Source organism: Mirounga angustirostris, unplaced genomic scaffold (assembly GCF_029215605.1).
Source record: "Mirounga angustirostris isolate CCGP_5_RB_7025 unplaced genomic scaffold, mMirAng1.0.hap1 SCAF_9, whole genome shotgun sequence".
In the NCBI taxonomy this organism is placed as follows: domain Eukaryota; kingdom Metazoa; phylum Chordata; class Mammalia; order Carnivora; family Phocidae; genus Mirounga; species Mirounga angustirostris.
In genome coordinates this window covers 52,184,422-52,206,429 of record NW_026991717.1, presented here as the reverse complement: position 1 = coordinate 52,206,429, position 22,008 = coordinate 52,184,422, and the positions used below count along the sequence as shown (strand labels likewise).

The 22,008-nt window shown below is 38.8% G+C and overlaps 1 protein-coding gene and 1 non-coding gene across 4 annotated transcripts; one reads left to right on the top strand and one right to left on the bottom strand.

Moving 5' to 3' along the window:
• Positions 1-326: 326 nt before the first annotated feature.
• Positions 327-20,428, bottom strand: ARPP19 (cAMP regulated phosphoprotein 19). Of its 3 annotated transcripts, XM_045900053.3 has the most exons (4): positions 20,329-20,428; positions 20,045-20,099; positions 7,966-8,088; positions 327-2,866 (listed from the first exon to the last, which is right to left on the bottom strand). In XM_045900053.3, exons 2-4 carry the CDS (start codon positions 20,087-20,089, stop codon positions 2,696-2,698), a joined length of 339 nt encoding a protein of 112 aa, XP_045756009.1. In that variant the 5' UTR covers positions 20,090-20,099; positions 20,329-20,428; the 3' UTR covers positions 327-2,695. The 3 variants fall into 3 exon arrangements, with proteins under 3 accessions (XP_045756009.1, XP_064426534.1, XP_045756011.1); XM_064570464.1 differs by lacking the exon at positions 20,329-20,428 and having other exon boundaries at positions 20,045-20,241; XM_045900055.3 differs by lacking the exons at positions 20,045-20,099; positions 20,329-20,428 and adding an exon at positions 19,615-19,921.
• TRNAR-CCU (transfer RNA arginine (anticodon CCU)) lies at positions 13,556-13,628 on the top strand. The gene has a single exon. It is a non-coding gene; the product is annotated as a tRNA-Arg (tRNA).
• Positions 20,429-22,008: the final 1,580 nt, after the last annotated feature.

Here is a 22,008-nt window from a genome sequence, read left to right as displayed (position 1 = left end):
ATAAGACAATTAAAATTAGCCATTTTTCAAACCACAACTCTCAAATTAGAGAAATGGGGAATTAAACTCATCTAGTCAACATCTTCCTTCAAGCAATGGTGGAACAGTGTGCAAGTATGTCTTCAATAAACTGAGACTTGAGGCAGAACAAAAAACAGAAAAATTAAAAACCTCTGTATCCCAAGCACCAATAATGGAGGCTGAGCAATTATACCTAAAAATTCTTATTGACAGGTCTTTCCCTAATGGAAAATCCTGAGATTTTAAGCACTGTGACTTTACAGAAGGCAGGTTGGTTTAATGAGGAAACTTACTTTCAATAAAAAGACAATCAACAGTATTTTATTCTGGGCACTTACTCAGTATTTCACAGATCCTCAACAAGTTTTGAGGTAGGTTAAATATCAGCATTGTATTTTACAAATAAAACTTAGACAGAGGTTATATCACTTGTTGCAAACCACAGCAGGAGTCCTATCATGGTCAGGAATAACATGGTCTCTGTGATCTTTCAGATTAATCATCTCTAATGTGTAAATTTAATGTTGACAGCTTGCAAATATTCACCAAAAAAAAAAAAAAAAAAAAAAAAAGACTAGACATTACACAAATTCTACTTTGGGGTATTTCCTAATTCTTAAATGGATCCTACAATGATTATACATATTGTGGAATAATCTACTTGCTCCCATCACAAATATATTTATATATAACTGATCCTTAAAATTACAAACTGCAACATTACTGACTTCATTGATTTTCTGCCTTTTGGGGTGCGTGGAACAGGAAGATAATCAGCAAGCCTTATTCAGAGTGCTAGGCAGCCTTTAAGTGCAGGTGCTATGCTCAAGGCACCATTTACAATGATTTGGAGTCACAGGAAAGCAAGTATACAGATGGAGCCAAGACCTAGAAAAAAATGCCTGGATCCAAAAAGAGGGGAGGCCCCGCGCAAGTCAAAGACAAAGAAAAAAATACTATCATCTCAGGCTACTGATCTTCATTGTCATGCTACAGCATTATATCACCTATGGGAAGAGCTCTTAAAAGAGCAGTAAATGTATCCTGATAAAGTCTGTTAATTAAAATTCTTACTAACTAGATAAACCACAAGTAAAATTAAATTGATTATTTTATTAAAGTGACATCTATAGAAGTAAAATATCTAAATATTTTAATATGAGTATGTTCCACCTACCACATAAATGACTCTAAGTGTCACAAGTATAATTCACTTAGCTTACTTAAAATTATTTAGCAGAATTCAGCTCATCCTGACATGGGTTCCTGGGCCAGTCTTCTCAAGTATTTGTTTCAGTAAAAAGTTCCTTTTATTTAAACAAGTGTCAGATATTAGTAATAATACAGAATTAAGAGTGGTTAATTAACAACTGAGAAATTATAAGAAAAACATCATTGTTATAAAATATAGCATTCAGCAGAGCAAATTTCAAGAGTGAGGATATACACCTATGCTTCTGAATAGACTAAACAGCACAGCCGAACACGATTTGAGTCAAAGCAAGAAAAAAAGGAGGGAGGGGCCACAGGAGGCAGAGTATCGAAGCCTTTTATTCTAGTGTCCCCCAAATTGACTGTGGAAGTAAAAAGTTTCTACATTAAAAAAGTTTATATAAATTACATGAATTGCAATTTTCATAAAAGTCAAAATGAAAATGTTCTGCATAGGACAAAAGATATGCCTAAGCAACATATCATATCTGCACAAGGCCACTGAATGTCATGGATATTAATAACAAATGAAAAAGCTTAAGTCTATGACAGACTTAGCAAAGATTTGTTTGGTATTCTATAAGCCCAAGATTGTAAACTACTCTTACTATACAAAAGCTCTAATGACATACAGAGTTTTGTGTAGGAACTCTTGTGCTTCTGGTTGGCACATCATCTACTTTTTAATATGTGAAATTAATACAGACATTTGTGAGAGGTTGTGCAAAACTATTGTATTTACAAAAATGGCACAAAAGTGAATTCAACAGTCGATGCACATGCACACTTCATTCACATCTTCAACAAAAGATACTCTAACACTACAGAACTGAGTAAGAATACTAGCTTCAACGGCAGCTGTTAAGCACTAGAGTCACATAAGTTACACCAGAATGGGCAAATATTGCCCAAGTAAAATTCTATTGTTAAAGCTGAAACAGGTTTAAGGCCATTCAAGTTCAAGCACAGAGAAATCTTTCAGAGCCCCATCTATTTTTGTTTGAAGAGCGTGATCTTCCTTCCAACTTGTGGTCTTAAACTTGTTTTACAAAATCCAAAAGGAAAATACAGAAGAAATCAATACAATAGAGGTTATATTAAATAAGAGTAACATACAAAGCTATAATTAAGATGAATTAAAGAAAGCCAAAATATTACAATTGTAAAACTTGCTTGTTACTTGTTGAATCAGTCCTACACTAGAAGTTAGGTAATATATACAATTATTTTCAAGTAGAGTACTTTATGTTGCTCTAACATGTTCTCTTTATCAGTGCACTGTTAAAACTAATCAAAACTCTACACACGTATATTCCCTTACAATAGCAGCACACACTACCGCTACCTGCAAAGCTGTCATTCTCAAATGACTTGGTGAATGAAAGGAAGTAAAAAGCAGAGAAGTAACATATTAAGGAGAAATAATGGGAATTAGAAGATTCATGCAGTTCAGCTCTTTTAATCAGCCAGCCAGCTTGCTAGCAACAAGGGATGGTTTCCGTTGAGGAAGGTCCTGTGGAGTGGGAATGTGGTCACCAGTGACCTCTGTCTTATCCGGAGCTGCAGTAGGAAGCTGCTTGTTCTTCATTTTGGCTTTAGCCATGTTGTAATCCCCAGAATCAAAATATTTTTGCTACAAGGAAAAAAAAATTGAGACTGGAATTTAAAACTTTCATATGCAATCATACTGATTAACATGTAGATAAAATAAGTTAATCTAAAAAAATTTAAACATTAATATAGATGAAACAGCAAAGCTTTCATGTACTAACAGAAAAACCAGACTAAAATTCTTGCTTAAATTATTCTGAAAATAAAAACAATCCACTAACTTGCATTTAGGATGTGCCACACACTTTCAATTAACCTTGTATTATTACAGGTCCTGATATCTAGGATGAACATTTCTGCAAGGATTTAAAATCATTTATTTGAATTAGAGCAGTTCACTAAAATAAAAATTAAGGTTAAAATATAAATGCTAGGGTAACAGAAGAAATAAACTCATTAGAAATTATCACTTAAAATGCACATCCCTAACCTACACCTCTTGTTTTTCACTTAAGACACTGCCTAAGTACAACTATCACTCTTTTTAGGTGGAGGGATGAATAAAGTAATAATGATACCCTTTTATCGCTAAAATAGAAATTTTAAGGAGAGCTAAAGATCAACCTTAATATAGCTAATCTACATGAGTTATCTGTTTCAGAGTAAAAACAGACAAATTTGCCTGGTTTCTGACTTCCATCTATCGTGTTTAACCTACCTTTACTGAGTGCCTGTTAATAAGGCACATCAGAGTCCTGGAGAGAGAGATAAAGAAGCACAACAGTCAAATACTCCAAACATTATACTATTTTTAGTACACAAGGTGCTATGAGTGCTCAAAGGAGGGTAACCTAACCTTTCTAGGTAGGAAAGAAGGAATAATCCAAAAATGAGATGAGTGCCTCATGGACAAAAGGTGAAGGGAGAAAAAAAAATTCTCTTTGAGACTTTAGGGGTATCTCATGTGGTAAATAAAGTAGATGAGAATTCACAGCTTAGTCTAAGATTGTTGAGTGGCCTGGGAAAAGGTCTCAGTGGCTGCCTCCCTCAAGGGACTATTCTTTGATAAGCCAGATCAGGCCTAAAGCCAAAGGGCCTAAAGCTAGAAAACTGCTTTTTATGTGTCACTATACATGTAACACACAGAGCAGTAACAAGGGAACGTGGACCAGGTCCTTTTAAGGCTTGCTGCAGCTTTATTTCTGCATGGTTTTTTTGTTTTGTTTTTAAGATTTTATTTATTTGTCAGAGAGAGAGAGAGCATGCACACAAGCAGGGACAGCTACAGGCAGAAGGAGAAGCAAGCTCCTTGCTGAGCAAGAAGCCCGATGCGGGACTTGGGATCAAGATCCGAGCGGAAGGCAGACGCTTAACTGACTGAGCCACCCAGGCGTCCCTATTTCTGTGTGTTTTAAAATGAGTATAGTGAAAAGAAATCTCAGAACTTCTGAATGTCGTATTAGAGAGTTACTTCTGAAATTTAATAGCTTCTAGGGGAGAACAAAGCAGACTGCCCAATTCTTTACTGAGTCAAAAGCACAAAATGAGAAATTTAACACACAGTACAAAATTTAGGAATATTTTCCCCAAAGTAATAAAGTTAGTTGCTAATGATACCTATTTTATAGTAAGCAAAAGTTCATCACAAGGGGTTCTCACTTACTTGTTAGGCTACTCTGCATGGGGAAATGGAATTAAATTTATTTAATGTGGCCAGAGACAAAACTAAAATCAGTGTTTAACAATTGTAACTGCTCTAAAGAGAGGAGTGAACTAAATCAATGTCTCTCACCATAGGACAGACATAGGCTAACAAGGCAATATTAGTTGTCTTCAACAACTTAAAAATTTTACATTTTAAGTGAAACTCTTTAAAACTTAACAAAACATATTCTGGATCGTCTGGGTGACAAACTTATAAAAGCCTCCTCCCACCCAAATTTAGGAGCCACACTTACATCAGTATTTATAATTGCATTGACACTAAGTGATCACCTACAGTGACAAACTTTTAAGGCCATGTTTCTTAAAACTGAATCCTTGGGGTGCCTGGGTGGCTCAGTGGGTTAGGCATCTGACTCTGGATTTTGGCTCAGGTCATGATCTAGGGTCATGAGATGGAGCCCCGCATCAGGCTCTGTGCTCAGTGCAGAGTCTGCTTGTCCTTCTCCCTCTGTCCCCCACCCCCACGCATGCTCTCTCTTTCAAATAAATAAATCTTAAACAACAACAAAAATTGAATCCTCAGTTTTTCTGGGGCTTCACAAATTCCACAAATATGAAAAAATATGGGCCAGACTGCTTCTTGATATCCCTCCCAGCTTTAACAGTCTGTATGTTACAATATACAAGCTACATTGTGAAAAGCCTAAAATAGATGTAATAACATTAATAAGTACAGTGAAACAGAAAGGGACTAAATATAAGTATCTAATCAACCCTCCCAAATGAAAAAGAAACTGTTTAAAGATACTAAGGTAACTTAAAGACTAAAACCCAAGACCCTGTGATCCAGACATCTAAAAAATAAAAACCCTTTTAAAATAGTAAGAAATGATACAGCTGAATGTAAGACTTCAGTTCCCTAATATAAAAGTGCTTATTCACTGACATTTTGGTATAATGCAAAATCATCCAAGAGTTCCCTTCTCAAATTCTATATAATTATTTCTTGGTTCAAGCAGCATTTTCTCTTTCCCAACTATTTACAGTACCAACTCCCAAGATACGATGTTTATAAATTCTGACTTAAAGATACTTAAAAAGCCATAGTGAAGCTAGAGGAAAATTACAAAGACAACAGCCCAAATGTTGGAAGAAAGCTTGTTAGCATAAATTGTGCTAGACATTAGCAAAGGAAAGAAGTTTCCTATACACTTAATAATCAAATCCAAGTAATAATTTAATAGAGATGATTACATAATTTATTTCATAACTAAAACCACACCATGGGACCATTTCAAAATTAGACTAGATATAAATACATTCTACATAACTATATTGGTAATGAACATGTTTCTCATTCTGCTTTTCTATTTACTCCCTACGTTACATTATCTTTGTAATAATGCTTTTATTTTTTTTTTAATTTTATTTATTTGAGAAAGAGAGAGAGAGATAGCAACAGAGATAGTGAGAGAGCACACAAGCAAGGAAGAGAGGGAGAAGCAGGCTCCCGGCTGAGCAGGGAGCCCAACGTGGGGCTCGATCCCAGGACCCCAGGTTCATGACATGAGCCAAAGGCAGCTGCGTAACTGACTGAGCCACTCAGGTGCCCCTTAGAGGTTTTGTCTTTATATATCTGGTATAATTCCTACCTGCCATCCTAGTATTTCAAAGCTATGAACATTATTCTTTCATATAAAGCAAAAAAATTCTGGGGGTGCCTGGTTGGCTCAGGCATTAATAGGCTGCCTTCAGCTCAGGTCATGATCCCAGAGTCCTGGGATCAAGCCCCACATTGGGCTCTCTGCTCGGCAGGGAGCCTGCTTCTCCCCTCCCACTCTCCCTGCTTGTGTTCCCTCTCTCGCGGTCTCTCTCACTCTGTCGAATAAATAAATAAAATCTTCAAAAAAAAAAAATAATAATTCTGTATTTTACCACTTCTAAAAATAAGTTCTTATCTATTTATTTTTAATTCTGTTAGAATTTTTATTAGCTGAACTTTGTTTTTTTTTCAAAGTAACCTCTACCCCCAACATGGGGCTCGAACTCATGACCTGGAGATCAAGAGTCACATGTTCTACCAACTGAGCCAGCCATGTGCCACGTTACCATATTCTCTTGGTATAAAGAAAAAAAGTGTATGATTTCACTTACATGTGGAATCTAAAAACAGTAAACTCATAGAAATGGCAGAATGTGGTTGCCCGGGGCTGTGGGATGGGGGAAATAGGGAGATACTGGTCAGAAGGCACAAACTTTCAATTATATGATGAATAAGTTCCAGGGATCTAATGTACAGTAAGTTAACAATATTGAATTGTATACTTGACAGTTGCTATGAGAGTAAAGCTTTAATGTTTTCACTATAACAACAAAACGGCAATTATGTGAGGTAAGGGATGTGTTAACTAACCTTCCTGGTAAGCATTTCACAACATGTATGGGTATCAAATCATCACAGTGTACACCTTAAAAACTTACACAATGTTATGTCAATAGTATCTCAGTAAAGCTGGAAAAAACTATCCTTTTGCAATTTGATTTGAGAAAATAATCCATATATAACTATAGCCAAAACCTATACATATAAACATACATGTACATACGGACATGTGTTTATTAACCAAACAGCAGATACCAGTATGTTCAAGGTATTTATTAAAGGAAAAACATGATTTGGCACCTGATTCAATTAACAGTTCTCTTCATCTTTCCCTGTTCCCTGTGTGGTAAATCATTTAAATGTACTTTAACCAAAGATGGAGTCAATTTTTTTACAAAGGGGTTAGAAAAGAAAACCTAAGGAACGAACAAGTAGCATTATCACAACTCAGACCTCATTATTAAGCAATAATGGTTTCTACCTCACAAATTGGTAAGATTTTGAAAAAATGTTTTCGGTAATATGAACTATTAAAATTACCATGCATAAATTGTATTAGAGTAACTCTGTAAAATATATTATGTAAAGGAGATAATAAGCTCTGCTTTTATAAGCAACCATTTCATCCAAACAAAAAATATTTTTAGTCTTTGCATGGAAATCATCTTTAAAACAGGTTAAAGTTAAAAAAAAAAAATATGGGCAGAAGGGTATATACCAGCTTCTGGATAGTCGCTGCTTTCGAAAAGAAGGGGGGAAGGATATATATACACACATTTGGTAGGTTTCAACTATATCTACAACATTTCCTTTCTTACAAAGATAAAACTGAAGTAAATATGGCAAAATATTAACATACTAAATAAATCTGGGTGGTGGGTGCACGGGTTCTGCTCTATTACTATCTGTACTTTCTACATGCTTCAAACAGTTTAACGTGATGAGCTGTTCATTCTTATCATACATATTTATACAATAACCAGTATAAAATATTGGAAAAATTATATACGTCTCTCTGTATATTTATATCTGGTAAGGTACAGAGTTATATATAAACAGACACCCATTTCATAATTGCAATCGCAATGAGTTCATAGGGTTTAAGCATTTGAAGATTACACATGAGAACTTACCCCCTTCTGTAATCGTTTCCTTAAGAAATCTGAACCTCCAGGCTTTTGTCCCAGATGAGGATACCTTGCTTTTAATTTTGCTTCTTCAGCTTTCTCTGGACTAGTCACTTTATCTTCCATTTCCTGAAATAATTTAAAATAAATTACTTGCCTATTCCAAATCACTTTTATTTAAAATAATGAGCCTTTTAATATCTGGATCCTGACTTCAGTTGTCGAGTGCCAAATAATGCAGCATCTGACTAAGAAATCAAGCACAGAAGCTTTTAAAACATCTCTGTCTTGTTCTTCAAATGATCCATGTGATAGCTCTATTATAGCTGGGATGCATGTGTACACCCCACACACTGGATAAAAATATCAAGATAACTCAGCTCTGAAATCTTGCTTGCCATTACCTTCCAGTCATGTATAATACATTTATAGTTAGTCACCTTCCGTGGAACTCATCAGCTCTTTGCCTATATTTAGAGAACCATCGTCATACTGTTAAAATACAAAAAAAAGATCTGATCTCCTGTTAATGCAAATTCATGTATGATTGGAAGCTCTGAGATTCTTTAATAGGAATTAGCAACAGCTTATTTACCAGGAGGTTTGCCCTAACTCAATATAGAAGACCTTGGTTATTTTAATTTTATTTTTTTTAAAGAATTTATTTCTCTTAAGTTATCTCTACACCTAACATGGGGCTCAAGCTCACAACCCGGAGATCAAAAGTCGCACACTCCACCGACTGAGTCAGCCAGGCACTCAGCCTCGGTATTTTTAAAGAAAAACATCTTTGTCAACCTTCATATCAGTGTATATTATTCCCTAATTTCTCCCCATATTTAATGACAAATACTGCTCATGCCAAAGGTCCCATTCTATAACGTATCAAAATGTGTTTTCTGACCAAATGACTGTCAATATTTTAAGACTATTAACTTTTTTCTTTTAAAAGATTTTATTTATTTGAGAGAGCAAGCAGGAGCCGGGAGGGGGGCAGAGGGACAAGCAGACTCCCCGCTGAGCACAGAGCTTGACATGGGGCTCAATGCTAGGACCCTGAGATCATGACCTGAGCCAAAGTCAGACGCTTAACCAACTGAGCCACCCAGATGCCTTTTTTTTTTAAAAGTAAGCTCTACAACCAACGTGGGGCTTAAACTCATGACCCCAAGATCAAGAGTTGCAGGCTCTTCCGACTGAACCAGCCAGGTGCCCCAGGCCTATTCACTTTTTTTTTTTTGAAAAACATATAAATTTACTTAATACAAATTTTATGTCATACAGGAGGCTTCATAAGGATGAAGACCAAAGATGGTTAAACCTGATTTTTATTCTAAGTTTAATCAAAAGTAGAGAGAAAGTGAAAAAAATACGATAAGACAAAAAGGAATATGAGATGAAAGTGGTAAATAGAGGAAAACAGCAAGGCCTATTTCTTCAGTCTTCTCAGTGTCCCTCTATCTCCGATTATAGGGAAGGCACCTCTCATTTGAGGATCTAATGACCTGCTTCAGGGGAAGATCAAAAAGTCCTTCCTGGGGCGCCTGGGTGGCTCAGTTGGTTAAGCGACTGCCTTCAGCTCAGGTCATGATCCCAGGGTCCTGGGATCGAGTCCCGCATCGGGCTCACTGCTCTGCAGGGAGCCTGCTTCTCCCTCTCCCACTCCCCCTGCTTGTGTTCCCTCTCTCACTGTGTCTCTCTCTGTCAAATAAATAAATAAAATCTTAAAAAAAAAAAAAAAAGTCCTTCCTGTACATACCATTTCTCAAATTCCTTCAGCTTATAATATCCAATATCCCAAGGTGCCATATTTGGGGGCAGCATGTCCTAAACCCCGTCATTCCCCCATGTGAAACTTTCCCAAGAAGTTTCACGGTCCAAAAATTGATTTGGTAGATTATCCCATAACCCACTGAATCAGTCTCAGTCCTGGGAATAGGTCAGTCCTTTCAAATAGCTATGTCTCATTTCAGGACATGGTGGTATACCCCCTACATTAGGTGTCTATACAGTATGATTGCTCATACCACTGGCATCTAAGAAGGGGCATTTTTCTTGCATTGACTTTTTTCAGTTTTCGCAAGATCCCATCTACAGACTCTGGAGTGACTGCAAGAGTCCTAGCCATCCCTTCATGGTCAACAGAAACTATTTGTCAAGTTGAAAGAGGGCCTGTCTCTTCCCCCTTATTCTTTCTCCTCTTCTCAACTCTTCATTCCCCCTTTCATGTGTATATGGTCCCCGCCTGCAGGTTAGGGCAGCAGGGCCGAGAGGCAGAGTCCACTCAAGCCTACTCACTTTTAACACCAGTTTTGATTTGGTCTACTTTCTGCCCAAGAGCCATATTTTATTTTATTTATTTATTTTTTTTAAAGATTTTATTTATTTGAGAGAGAGAGAATGAGAGACAGAGAGCATGAGGGGGAGGAAGGTCAGAGGGAGAAGCAGACTCCCTGCCGAGCAGGGAGCCTGATGTGGGACTTGATCCCGGGACTCCAGGATCATGACCTGAGCCGAAGGCAGTCGCTTAACCAACTGAGCCACCCAGGCGCCCCCAAGAGCCATATTTTAAAGGGGAGCAGTGTTTATCACTTTATGGTAAGTACTGAAGAATGAATGAATCAAGAAAAACAAAGTTTCCCTGATAGGCAATGCTGAAGTGCACCTTCCAGCTAATGGACTCATTTCTGCGTACCAGCTAGGCAAAATCACATACCTCTGCATATCTAAATTCTTCCAAGTTATTTAGGGATGTCAAAAATAAATGAATATCCATAATTGCCAAGCCTTCTGTTCCTGTACAGCAAGCAAATCATTTATGCCCAAAACGACTTAGGATTTTTGCATGCATTTTCCTCAAAGTTATATTCATACATGCTTTATAATCAGCTCTGTTCAGCTTATACATCGTCAATATCTCCTTCATCTTGACCAGCTTCCTCATGTGTTAGTACATCTCATTTTTAGTCTTGGAGTATTTTGAGATTAAAGCTGCTGTTGCTGTCAAATACACTTTTTCTATGGGGCTTCCTTTATATGTATGCTCCCTTCTGCTTTAAGTGTTCGACCTTCCTTTTATGCTACAGTTCCATGCATCTATTTAGATTTTCAGTCTCTTTAAGTGGTCACATCACTCACTTGATATACACAAAATTCAACTAGGTATGCTCTGCCAGAGATAGAGACTCTAAATAGTATCAGTGATTCTGCCAGTCATTCCATTCAAGAAGAGTATGCCCCAGAGAGAGCTCAAGTGTGAGGTGTGTGATGCAAACCTGCTATTCCCATGATGACCTCAATCCTGGGTCTCTTTCAGAATTTAAGTGTATCAATGTTTTGTTTATCATTCTAGTATTAAAAAACTCAGCCCCTACAAGTCTACCACCTCAGCTGTCAATCAACTGAAGAATCAGCCCAGACACCTGTTCAACCATTAGATTAAAAAAGTGACTATTCTTCCTATTAAGAATTGATGGGCCTGTCTCCACTATGATTATGACTTCATTGGGGTTTTTCAAGAGTGATTTTAGTTATATGCGATTCCTGCCTTACTAACTTTAGAATCTAACCCCTATGTAATATGTAAGGTAGGACTATACTGTATTCAGGCGCCTGGGTGGCTCAGTTGGTTAAGCGACTGCCTTCGGCTCAGGTCATGATCCTGGAGTCCCGGGATCGAGTCCCATGTCGGGCTCCCCGCTCGGTGGGGAGTCTGCTTCTCCCTCTGACCCTTTCCCCTCTCATGCTCTCTCTCACTCTCTCTCTCCAATAAATAAATAAAATATTAAAAAAAAAAAAGGACTATACTGTATTCATCACAAAAGCTAAAGAAATAATATAAATTTAAGGTTACTAGTTTAGTGCAGGAAGGCAGGCTGCAGTTTCTCTTCAGTGGCTCGGCTTTCACTGTAGTTATCTGCTGTAGGTCTAGCTGTGTTGACAGTGGTGCTACTTTGGGGAACTGGGAGAAGGAACCTATTCTTGGGTCCCCCTATACAGTTGTTTTATAAATTGGTTAACATTAAATTTGGATGTTAGCTGAAAAGGACTGTAACTTGATTACAGCCTTTGAGTCCTCCCACATTCAAATTAAAGGGTGTTAGCAGAGTCCTACATTTCCACTAAAACCATCCAGCTTTCTTGGGCATGGGAAATAAAGGCTCTACACTTCCTTTGTTTGAGTTGACTTATCAGTTCTCTATTTGTAAGAGAAATTCCTTAAAGTTCCTGGTATAAGGGTAGCAACTTTCCATAATTTCCAGTGTTTCTGCAGGTTTCCCTCATTTAAGAGAGGGGAAGAAAGTTGTACACAATATACCACTGTACCTGGCATTCCCTTATTTTCTAAATAAGGAATATATTCATGTATGTTTACATATAATATTAAGCATGTTCAATTAAATCAAAATAGTTTACTATAAAAAATGTTTTGGGCAACAGCATCTACAGAAGAAAGTATCATTTAGATTTAGAATGAATTTATAATATGTCCCAGAAAAACAAATTAATCCTTGAACTTTCTTGCCAAATACGCAGCACAAGAGCAAATGTCTGCTAGCTCCAACTTTGTAGCTGGATTCAGAATTTCAGCTGCGTTTAACACCAAAAGGGGGAAAAATATGACCAAAGCTACACTTTTAAAACACAGTACATACCAGCAAGACACCTAGGATACTTTTCATGGATCATACAGAAACATTCTTAACTTTTTGCAAATGTACAGTTATAAGACCTTACTGATAAGGAAGTTGAAATGCTTGGAACTTGTAGAGTGAAGTATAAATAACATGTCAGGTGGCAGAGTGTCCATTGGCATTCAGCCCACACTTACCCTTCTTTAAAACACTCCCCTAAATCACTATAGTTAGAAGCCTGAAGCTACACTTCCCAGACTGAATTCTTATTAGGTTCTGCCCATGACACCTACAACCGATTCAAAGAAATGGGAGAAAGAATCCACTCTCCTGGTGAGGAGCCACCAACAATGTGAAGATGAGCAGTAGCCCAGGAGCTCCTGCAGAGGGGCATCAAGCAGATAATCAGGGGCTACTGCAGCTGCCACATGACAGTATGCACAGAGGATGCTGAGCTCAGAATAGTGCTCACTTGTGCAGAATCAACAGCTTTCTGCAATTCCTCACCTCCAGAAACAATATCATCTTCCCCCCTTTATTCCTTCACCCTTCTTCTAATAATCTGAATTCTAATTCCCTAAATCATGTCCCTTTCTGTGTAAAATACCCAAAGTGGTTTCTACTCTCCAGACAGGACACTAGTTGATAAAATCAGGTAAAATAAGCAATTCATTCCTTTGGTTATGTTAAAAAAAGCAAAAGGGCACACAGAACTTGGTGTGATTCCATGTTTCTAGACATCCTTTAAAGTAATTCCTAAACATTTATTTCAGCTAGAATGAAAATAAATCTTGAAAAAGCCCTGAGATTTAGGAAGTAATAGCAAAGAAATTGGCATACATTAATGTATACTGACAAGTCACTTTAATAATGTTCCCAACTTCGCTGAGATATAACTGACACATTAGCTTTTCAGATTTTAATGTCTTAATATATGAGGTTAAAAACAAAACAAAAGGGGAGCCTGGCTGGCTCAGCTGGTACAGCATGTGACTCCTGATCTCAGGGTTATGGGTTTAAGCCCCATGCTGGGTGTAGAGATTGCTTAAAAATAAAATCTTAAAAAAAAAAAAAAAAGCCTCAAAATATTTAAAGCAAAAATTGACAGAATTATAGTAACAACTGACAAGTCAATCAGCATAGGAGATTTCAACACAGCTTCCTCAGTAACTGATAGGTGAAAAATAAAAAGTAGTCAAGATACCAGATTTTATTTCTGTACCCAATAGCTAGGAAATATGTATTCTTCTCAAGCACAAATGGAAAAATTGAAGAAATACTAGGCTATAAAGCAAGTCAACCATTTTCATCCAGATCACCATCTATGACTATAATTCATAAGATTAAAAGTCAATAGGGGCTCCTGGGTGGCTCAGATGGTTAAGTGTCTGCCTTCGGCTAAGGTCATGATCCCAGGGTCCTGGGATCGAGCCCCATGTCTGGCTCCTGGCTCAGCAAGGTGCCTGCTTCTCCCTCTCTGTCTCAAATGAATAAATAAAATCTTAAAAAAAAAAAAAAGACAATAATAAAAATATTTATATATCCCTACTATTTGGAAATTAAAATACATTACTATAATAGCTTAACTCATTAAAACTGCAATGTGTATGAACTTAAAAAACTACATTACTGAAATAATTAATGGTTAAAAAAAATAATGGGAATAAAAAAACACATGGAACTCACTGATAATAAAAATTCTATACTAACCAAACTTGTAGGATACAACAAAGGTCCCCCAAAGGGCTTATATTTAAAGAAGAAAACGATGGGGCACCTGGGTGGCTCAGTCTTTAAGCGTCTGCCTTCGGCTCGGGTCATGATCCCAGGGTCCTGGGATGGAGCCCCACATTCAGGCTCCCTGCTGAGCAGGGAGCCTGCTTCTCCCTCGCCCACTCCCCCTGCTTGTGTTCCCTCTCTCGCGGTCTCTCTCTGTCAAAAAAATAAAATCTTTAAAAAAAAAAAAAGAAAAGAAAAGAAAAGAAGAAAACGAAAACTTGATGAGCTATGTATCCAACTTTAGTAAACAAAGAAGGGAACCCGAACAGAATAGGAGAAAATAAAAAGAAGTTAATGAAATAAACAGATACAATAGAAAGGACCAACAAAATAGGGAAATGATAAGCTTAACCAGGAAGTATTTTTAAAAATTCAAATCTGTTTTCAAAATTTAATCCTCCTCGGGGCGCCTGGGTGGCTCAGTTGGTTAAGTGACTGCCTTCGGCTCAGGTCATGATCCTGGAGTCTCGGGATCGAGTCCCACATCGGGCTCCCTGCTCAGCGGAGAGTCTGCTTCTCCCTCTGACCCTCCCCTCTCTCATGCTCTCTCTATCTCATTCTCTCTCTCAAATAAATTAAAAAAAAAAAATTTAATCCTCCAAGAAACTTTTATGTTATACAGCAATTCTACTACTTTGTGAGTGGATTCACTCACCTAAGTGGTTCCTATGCTGATAACACCTTTGGTGGGGAGAAGTGTAAAAGGGCCATTAGAATTTTGGAACATTTACTCTGGCTACAAATTGGGAAACCAGAAACCCAGGATTACCATGACAAAGATATATGCTTATCATGTACAAAACAAAACAAAAAAAACTAAAAACAATATTTTAAATGAGGGTTATCCTCAACAAGTACATAAATTTATCTTCATTGTATACTCTACACCTAGCACACAGCCTAATATTGTTAGGCACTTGTTTTGTGAACTAGTCTATTGAAATACATTAGATATCCTTTTCGTAAGTAGGTGGGGCATAAGAATAAAAACATACAGAAAAAAGAACATTCAAAAAATTAGGGATTATGTAGTCTGTCATGGACTGCTAATAAATCTGAATGATTGATACCACTTTTCAGACTTCAGCAGAGAAGTTACACAGCAACATCAGCAATAAAAATCTGATCACTCTAAGCAAATTCTCCTCTACCTGCTCAGCAATATGTTCACTGATGCACTGACTGATGAATAAACAGAAAAGATTAATGAAAGCCAACAAATCCTTTGGGATATTGCCAGGAAAGTATCAGTACTGTTATCAACCTCTAGGGAAAAGTACTGTGGTCCAATTAAATCCTTGCTACTTGCACAGTGGCTGGCATTTAACAGGTGTTCAATAAAAGCCTACTGAATGAACACAATGTACTCCAATTGTCTCAATAAGGCTAAGAAACTTCTAAACACCTGACAGTTTCACCATCAGTTCACCTTTGAAATATATTTCATGTTATAGTAGCACAGGTTCAGGAATAAAAGCCTAACAAACAACAGAGGCAAGCCTCAAACACTGTTGTATAGTGTTGCTAAGCTAGCAAAGAGAAACGTTTTAAAACTTTTCTGAGGTTTATCTCTAGATTGATAATCAATGGTTGCACACAAAGCAGACCAGCAGGTTGTGGTTTAAAAATTAAAATAAAAAACACCCTTGAGCTTTTTAGTTACCAAAGGCAGCGTTAAGATAGCCCCAGAAAATGCCAATATTAACGGCAAATCCTTAAAAACTAGGAAAACAGGAAAGCAATTTGTATCCACTCTTTAATGATGACAAATGGAAGTAATTTACACAATATTTCTCTTCCTTTTCTACTACTTGAAAAAGCACCAAGCATTATCTTTTTTTTTTTTTTTTTAAAGATTTTATTTATTGTCAGAGAGAGCGAGAGAGATCATGAGCAGGGGGAGCGGCAGGCAGAGGGAAAAGCAGGCTCCCCACTAAGCAAGGAGCCGGATGTGGGACTTGATCCAAGGGCCCTGGTATCATGACCTGAGCCAAAGGCAGGCGCTTAACCAACTGAGCCACCCAGGTGCCCCAACCAAGCATTATCTTTTAAACTGACAAAAATATTTTAGTTGAGGGGTGCCTGGGTGGCTCAGTCGTTAAGCATCTGCCTTCAGCTCAGGTCATGATCCCAGGGTCCTGGGAGTCCCACATCGGGCTCCCTGCTCTGCGGGAAGCCTGCTTCTCCCTCTCCCACTCCCTCTGCTTGTGTTCCCTCTCTCGCTGTGTTTCTCTCTGTCAAATAAATAAATAAAATCTTAAAAAAAAAAAAAATATTTTAGTTGAGAGCCCTACTTGAGTTAGCTTCTTCTAAGACATCTTACTAATTTAACAATCTTGTAATAAAATCTCTAGAAAACCTGCTATTGAGATCTTTTTAAAAAAACTTAAAAACCCTAGTATATGTGAAAAATACATATATATGCATTCCTCTACTTTGATTCAGATTTCTTAAGTGGGTCTAATCAAAGGTTTTTATATGACTATAGTCTATCCCTCCCCTTTATAAACTGCAGTACAAGCATTGTCATCTGTATTGAAATAGTACTTCAGAAATGGTTTCAACTGAAAATTTCATTCAACCAATATTTTCTGAACAGTGAAATGAATGGAATGAATCAGGTTAAGATAGATGCTATGGGAAAATAAATAAATAAAGGAGGGTCCCTGAGCTTAAGATGCTCACAATGAACATAGAATTATGTGTTTTAAGTCTCCACATGCCTCTTCTCACCCCCGGACAAGACCATACACCAGTCTGACTAAACTTAGTGTTATTCAAAGTGGAATTCACAGATGACAGATCCAAGAGGTCCTTGCTAAATTTTTTTTAATGTTTTGTTTTCACTTCAGTGATAATCTAGAAGAAAAAAATATAACCACACACTAGCACATCTGAATTGCCGTCTCTAAGTGCTACATGAATTCCATCTCAGCTTTCATTTATGATGAGAGACTAAGCAGTACTCTGTCCAAGATAATGAGAAAAGAACAGAGCTGAATTTAAAATGTAATGATGTATTTTTGACCTTAGAGTTAAATAATCACACCGATTACTCTTTAAAAAGGAGAACTGAGTCATCATACAACCAGGGGGGGCATTAACTTGCCATACTCAAAGAGTTCCTACACTTTAACTTAACAATTGCTACCACATTCTCAATACACTGGAAATTTACTTTCAGCAAAATACCATGCCACAATGAATTAATAATTTACACTAATTTTGTTTGTATTTAATTGTTTTAATTAAAAAAAAAAATTAAAGTAATCTCTACGTCCAGTGTGGGGCTCAAACTCATGACCCTAGGATCAAAAGTTACATGCTCCACCAACTGAACCTTCCATGTGCCCGTTTTAATTTTAAAGGAGTATTAAAGAGATAGATGTTTATATATTTTCATGTTTGTACAGATTTAATTAATATCCCAATAAAAAACAGTGGTCTCTACGGTTTTCTTCTCTTACAAGGGGCACTCAAGAGAAACGGTGACTTAGCTTTTACTCCATGCAGGCTCATCTCTTTACCTTAATTTTTCAGAGGCAATAGGCTACCGTACCATAAAACTATAAAAGTATCTTAGCTGGGGGCGCCTGGGTGGCTCAGATGGTTAAGCGTCTGTTTTCGGCTTGGGTCATAATCCCAGGGTCCTGGGATCGAGCCCCACATTGGGCTCCTGGCTCAGCGGGAAGCCTGTTTCTCCCTCTCCCCCAGCTCATGCTCTCTATCTCTGTGTCTCAAATGAATAAGTAAAATCTTAAAAAAAAAAAAAAAAAAAAGTATTTTAGCTGAATACTTTGACTTTAATTGAAAGGTCAACTGGGTACACAGAGAATAATCCAATTTTTTAGGTCATCTAACTATTCTTCCAAATAGAAGAAACAGGTGATTTGGCCCATAGGAACACAGAAGTGACTCTGCACATTCTCCTCATGTTTAGGGATGGTATCCATGCTACGGGCACATAACATCTACAGCCAATCCCTAATTCAAGAAGGGACATTATATTACCCACACACTTTGGTATTAATGACAGTAGCCCTGAAAATCAAAGGACTTGAATTAACTTTTTAGTGTAGACATTCATGAAGAGAAAACATTCAAGACATGTTTAATAATGTTAGGGACAGAATATTGGGCGGTTCCAAGTAAAAGTATTTACACTGTAGAAATCAACACTTTACCCTCTGGCAGCACACTAACAAATCTCATAAAAGAAAATTACATAGCACACTATTGTACATGAGAAGTCAAAACAGATTGATTTCCATGTTTAGGACAAGACAACACAAGACAGTTTGTATTTTTTTTTCTGGGTTCTTAAATCCCAAGCAATTACGAACACCACGATAGATATTTTTCAGTTAGTAAATGACATTTCATGTTACAGTTAAGACTGTAATCTTTAAACTATATCTATATGCATGCCCTGAAAGTCCATGTTTTTGTTAAGTGTAAAAAAATATCCAACATAATTTTCACTGGAATATTCCCCAAAATATCGTAACTTGGCCTATTATTTATGTTATTGCTTTCTTTTAAAAAAATATTCACAATATAACAAAACCATCCAACTGAAGAAAGGTTAACATGGTTAAGAACATAGGGAGTGGGTTTGGAACACTAACACACTAAGCAAATTTCCAACCTGATTAGGAGCATGGGTGGAACATTAAGCAGAAGCCCTTACAAAGTGCAAGCATTAGGCCAAATCTATTTATGATAACGCCCTCTGATTTTTCAAGAAAAAGTGCCGGTAACTTTCCACCAACAATTTAATAAACAAGGTATCATGGGCCTTTGCAGGCCGGCCACAAGAACCTTGGAGGGTGGGGCAGCAGAAATAATAATGGTGGAAGGGGTAAAGAACTTAGCACAGAAAAAAGAGAAAGCCTTAATATTCATAATTTGAATTATACTGATTCGTGGCATATTTTCCTTCAATATTACAAGTGAGTTTAAAAAATATTCCTGTTTCTACGAAAATCCAGACCAACTAAGTTGGTAAAAAAATTTTAAATTCCAAGCTTTTGATTTTCAGTCAAGTAGAACCGTATGCAGATCGCAGTGGCTCACATTTCTGCGCAGAGACGGCGCTAAATATTGTACGTTACCTACCTCATTTAAGCCTCACAACAACCGTATGAAGTATTATTAGTCTTACTTTACAGATGAGGAGACTGAGAACTAAGGAGCTGGGCAAACAAAGACGAACTGAAATGCCAACCGAGGTCTAACTCACCGCGCGAACACCAACATGCGGACAATACCAGTAGGTGGAGAGTTAGTTCTCCAAGGGAGAAATAAAACTTCCTACGCGAAGTGAAGCTCACGGGAAAACTCAGGTTCCACGCACAGAAACGGCTCGTATGTACAGTCGAGTGTAAGGAAAACGCGACACGCCACGGCAAGCCTCGGCGAAGACGTGGACAATGTTCAGACGCCCACCACGTCGGCGCTAGGCACCAGAGCTCCAGCGGGCAGCAGACGTGGGAGAGAGCTCGGCCGGCAGGGCCGGGGCGCACTGGCTCCTCCCGCTCTCTGCACCCGGCGCCCCGGAGCCGACTCCGGGCGCGCCTCTCCGCACGCGGCTGGAGCAGGCCGCCCGGCAGGCCCGGCAGCCTCTCCTCTGGGCCTTCCGAACCCCGGGGCCGCTCCCCGTGCACACCCACCTTCTGCTCCTCCGCGGAGGCTGCCTCAGGGACTTCCGCGGACATACTGCTCCCTCTGAAACGAAACGCCGGGAGAAGATGCGATTACCGGGTGGCCGAGGCCGCCCGGCCGCCGCACCGCCTCAGGCCCGCCCGCCCCCGCTCTCCAAGCGCCCGCTCGGGCCGCCTCCGCCCGCGAAAATGGCCGCCGCCTTATGACGACACGGAGCCTCGCCGCGCTCGGCAGCCGGCTACTGCGGCCCGCCGCGGCCCGGCCGCCCCTCCCGCGCCGCGCCCCTACCTACCTTACCCCGCTTCTCTGGCTCCGCGACGCCAAAGCACTTCCTTTCTTCCTTCAAAGGTCGCGGCTCGCGCCTCACCTCACATCCGTCTGCCAGATGCTTCCTGGGAATTGTAGTTTGTAAGTGGAGCCTCCTCTCCCCGCCGTTTCCTGCCTGTTCCGGGAGCTTTACTCTTTGTACTTTCCCGGACTCTCCCCGCAGTGTAGCCATGCATATTTTCTTTGGGGCGCTCCGAAGCTCTGTGCTGCTTCCCTCCACAAGTCTCTCCCCGCTCCGTTTTGCCTACTTAACCGTATTCATTCACGTCTCCCATTCTGCGTCATCGCCTCAGGCTTTTTTCGAGCCCCTACCCTAGGGTCAGGTCACATCTCTCTATAGCTCCCCAGCAACACACACTGTATCATTAAACATTAATTGTTCTGATTACTCTATTAATGTCACCTTTCCAGCTCAGATAAGCCACATCAGGGCAGGGACCCCGTCCATATTTGCGTATATTTCATTCCCAGAGCCCAGCATGTCCTAGATGTTCAATAAATATCTGACGAAGGAATTAAAATTCCATTCATTTGCTTACTCCCGGGGGTTCACTCCTACAAACTTTACTGAATGAAACCCCTGGCACCAAACTCATCCAATGACTTTCTTAATTACCATATCTGTTGACTTTACATTTAATCCTCATTCTAATTGACATCTGAATAGCTACTGGCAATGAAGTGTCTCTCAAGAAACTTGGAAATAAGATTGCCCTCTAAGAGGTAAACTAGTAAACAGCAACAGATAATGAATGCAATTCTGGGGGAATCTGGAAACCATCAAAACATTCAACCAGAGTTTCCTTGGAAGAATCTCAGACAGGAAGAATTGCATTGGTATTGCAACTTGAAAAACAAAGTGTTAAACTGCACTCCTTTCAGAGAAAAGAAGGAAGAGGTTTGTCAGGCAAGCAAGCACTTAGAATACAAGAGTTAAAGAGGCCAACTCTTTGAGGAAGATACCCGTTGAGAGTGCTTTAAGCTGGGCCAGCTGAGAAACAGATCAACTATTTGTTCTCATTCCATAATCACGAAGTAACTTACTGAAAATTTGCCATCCCTTCATACAGAACTATAGGGAGAGAGGAGACTGCACTAGTTAGGCTAACTGAAGCTCTAACAGTTGTACTTCTATTAATAAATTGGCGTTCTAGGGGCGCCTGGGTGGCTCAGTCGTTAAGCATCTGCCTTCAGTTCAGGTCATGATCCCAGGGTCCTGGGATCGAGCCCCGCATCGGGCTCCCTGCTCCGCAGGAAGCCTGCTTCTGCTTCTCCCTCTCCCACTCCCCCTGCTTGTGTTCCCTCTCTCGCTGTGTCTCTCTCTGTCAAATAAATAAAATCTTTATAAATAAATAAATAAATAAAATAAATAAATAGGCATTCTGGTATAAATCTTGTATCAATGTATTTGTGAGCTTGAGTTAAAATCTGAGACCACATATATAAAAAAAATCAGTATATGTGATCTTGGATAAAGAGATTCTGTTCCTGATAGTGACACTCACATGAAGGCAAGTTTGAATTTCTGGGAGGCTGACTTTGGTCATTGGGGAATTTACAAAGGTCAGTGCCACGTTGTGGGGAACTGAGAAGCCATCCTTCCACAGGTAACAGTCCTCTGCATCATTAACCATGTACCTTAATG

Bases quoted from the DNA above. Each gene is read 5' to 3' on its own strand.
- ARPP19 (XM_045900053.3), bottom strand. From the start codon at position 20,089: ATGTCCGCGGAAGTCCCTGAGGCAGCCTCCGCGGAGGAGCAGAAG. The intron at 8,089-20,044 runs GTGGGTGTGCAC...AAATTATTTCAG, and splicing joins CCTCCGCGGAGGAGCAGAAG to GAAATGGAAGATAAAGTGAC. The intron at 2,867-7,965 runs GTAAGTTCTCAT...TTTTCCTTGTAG, and splicing joins GGAAACGATTACAGAAGGGG to CAAAAATATTTTGATTCTGG.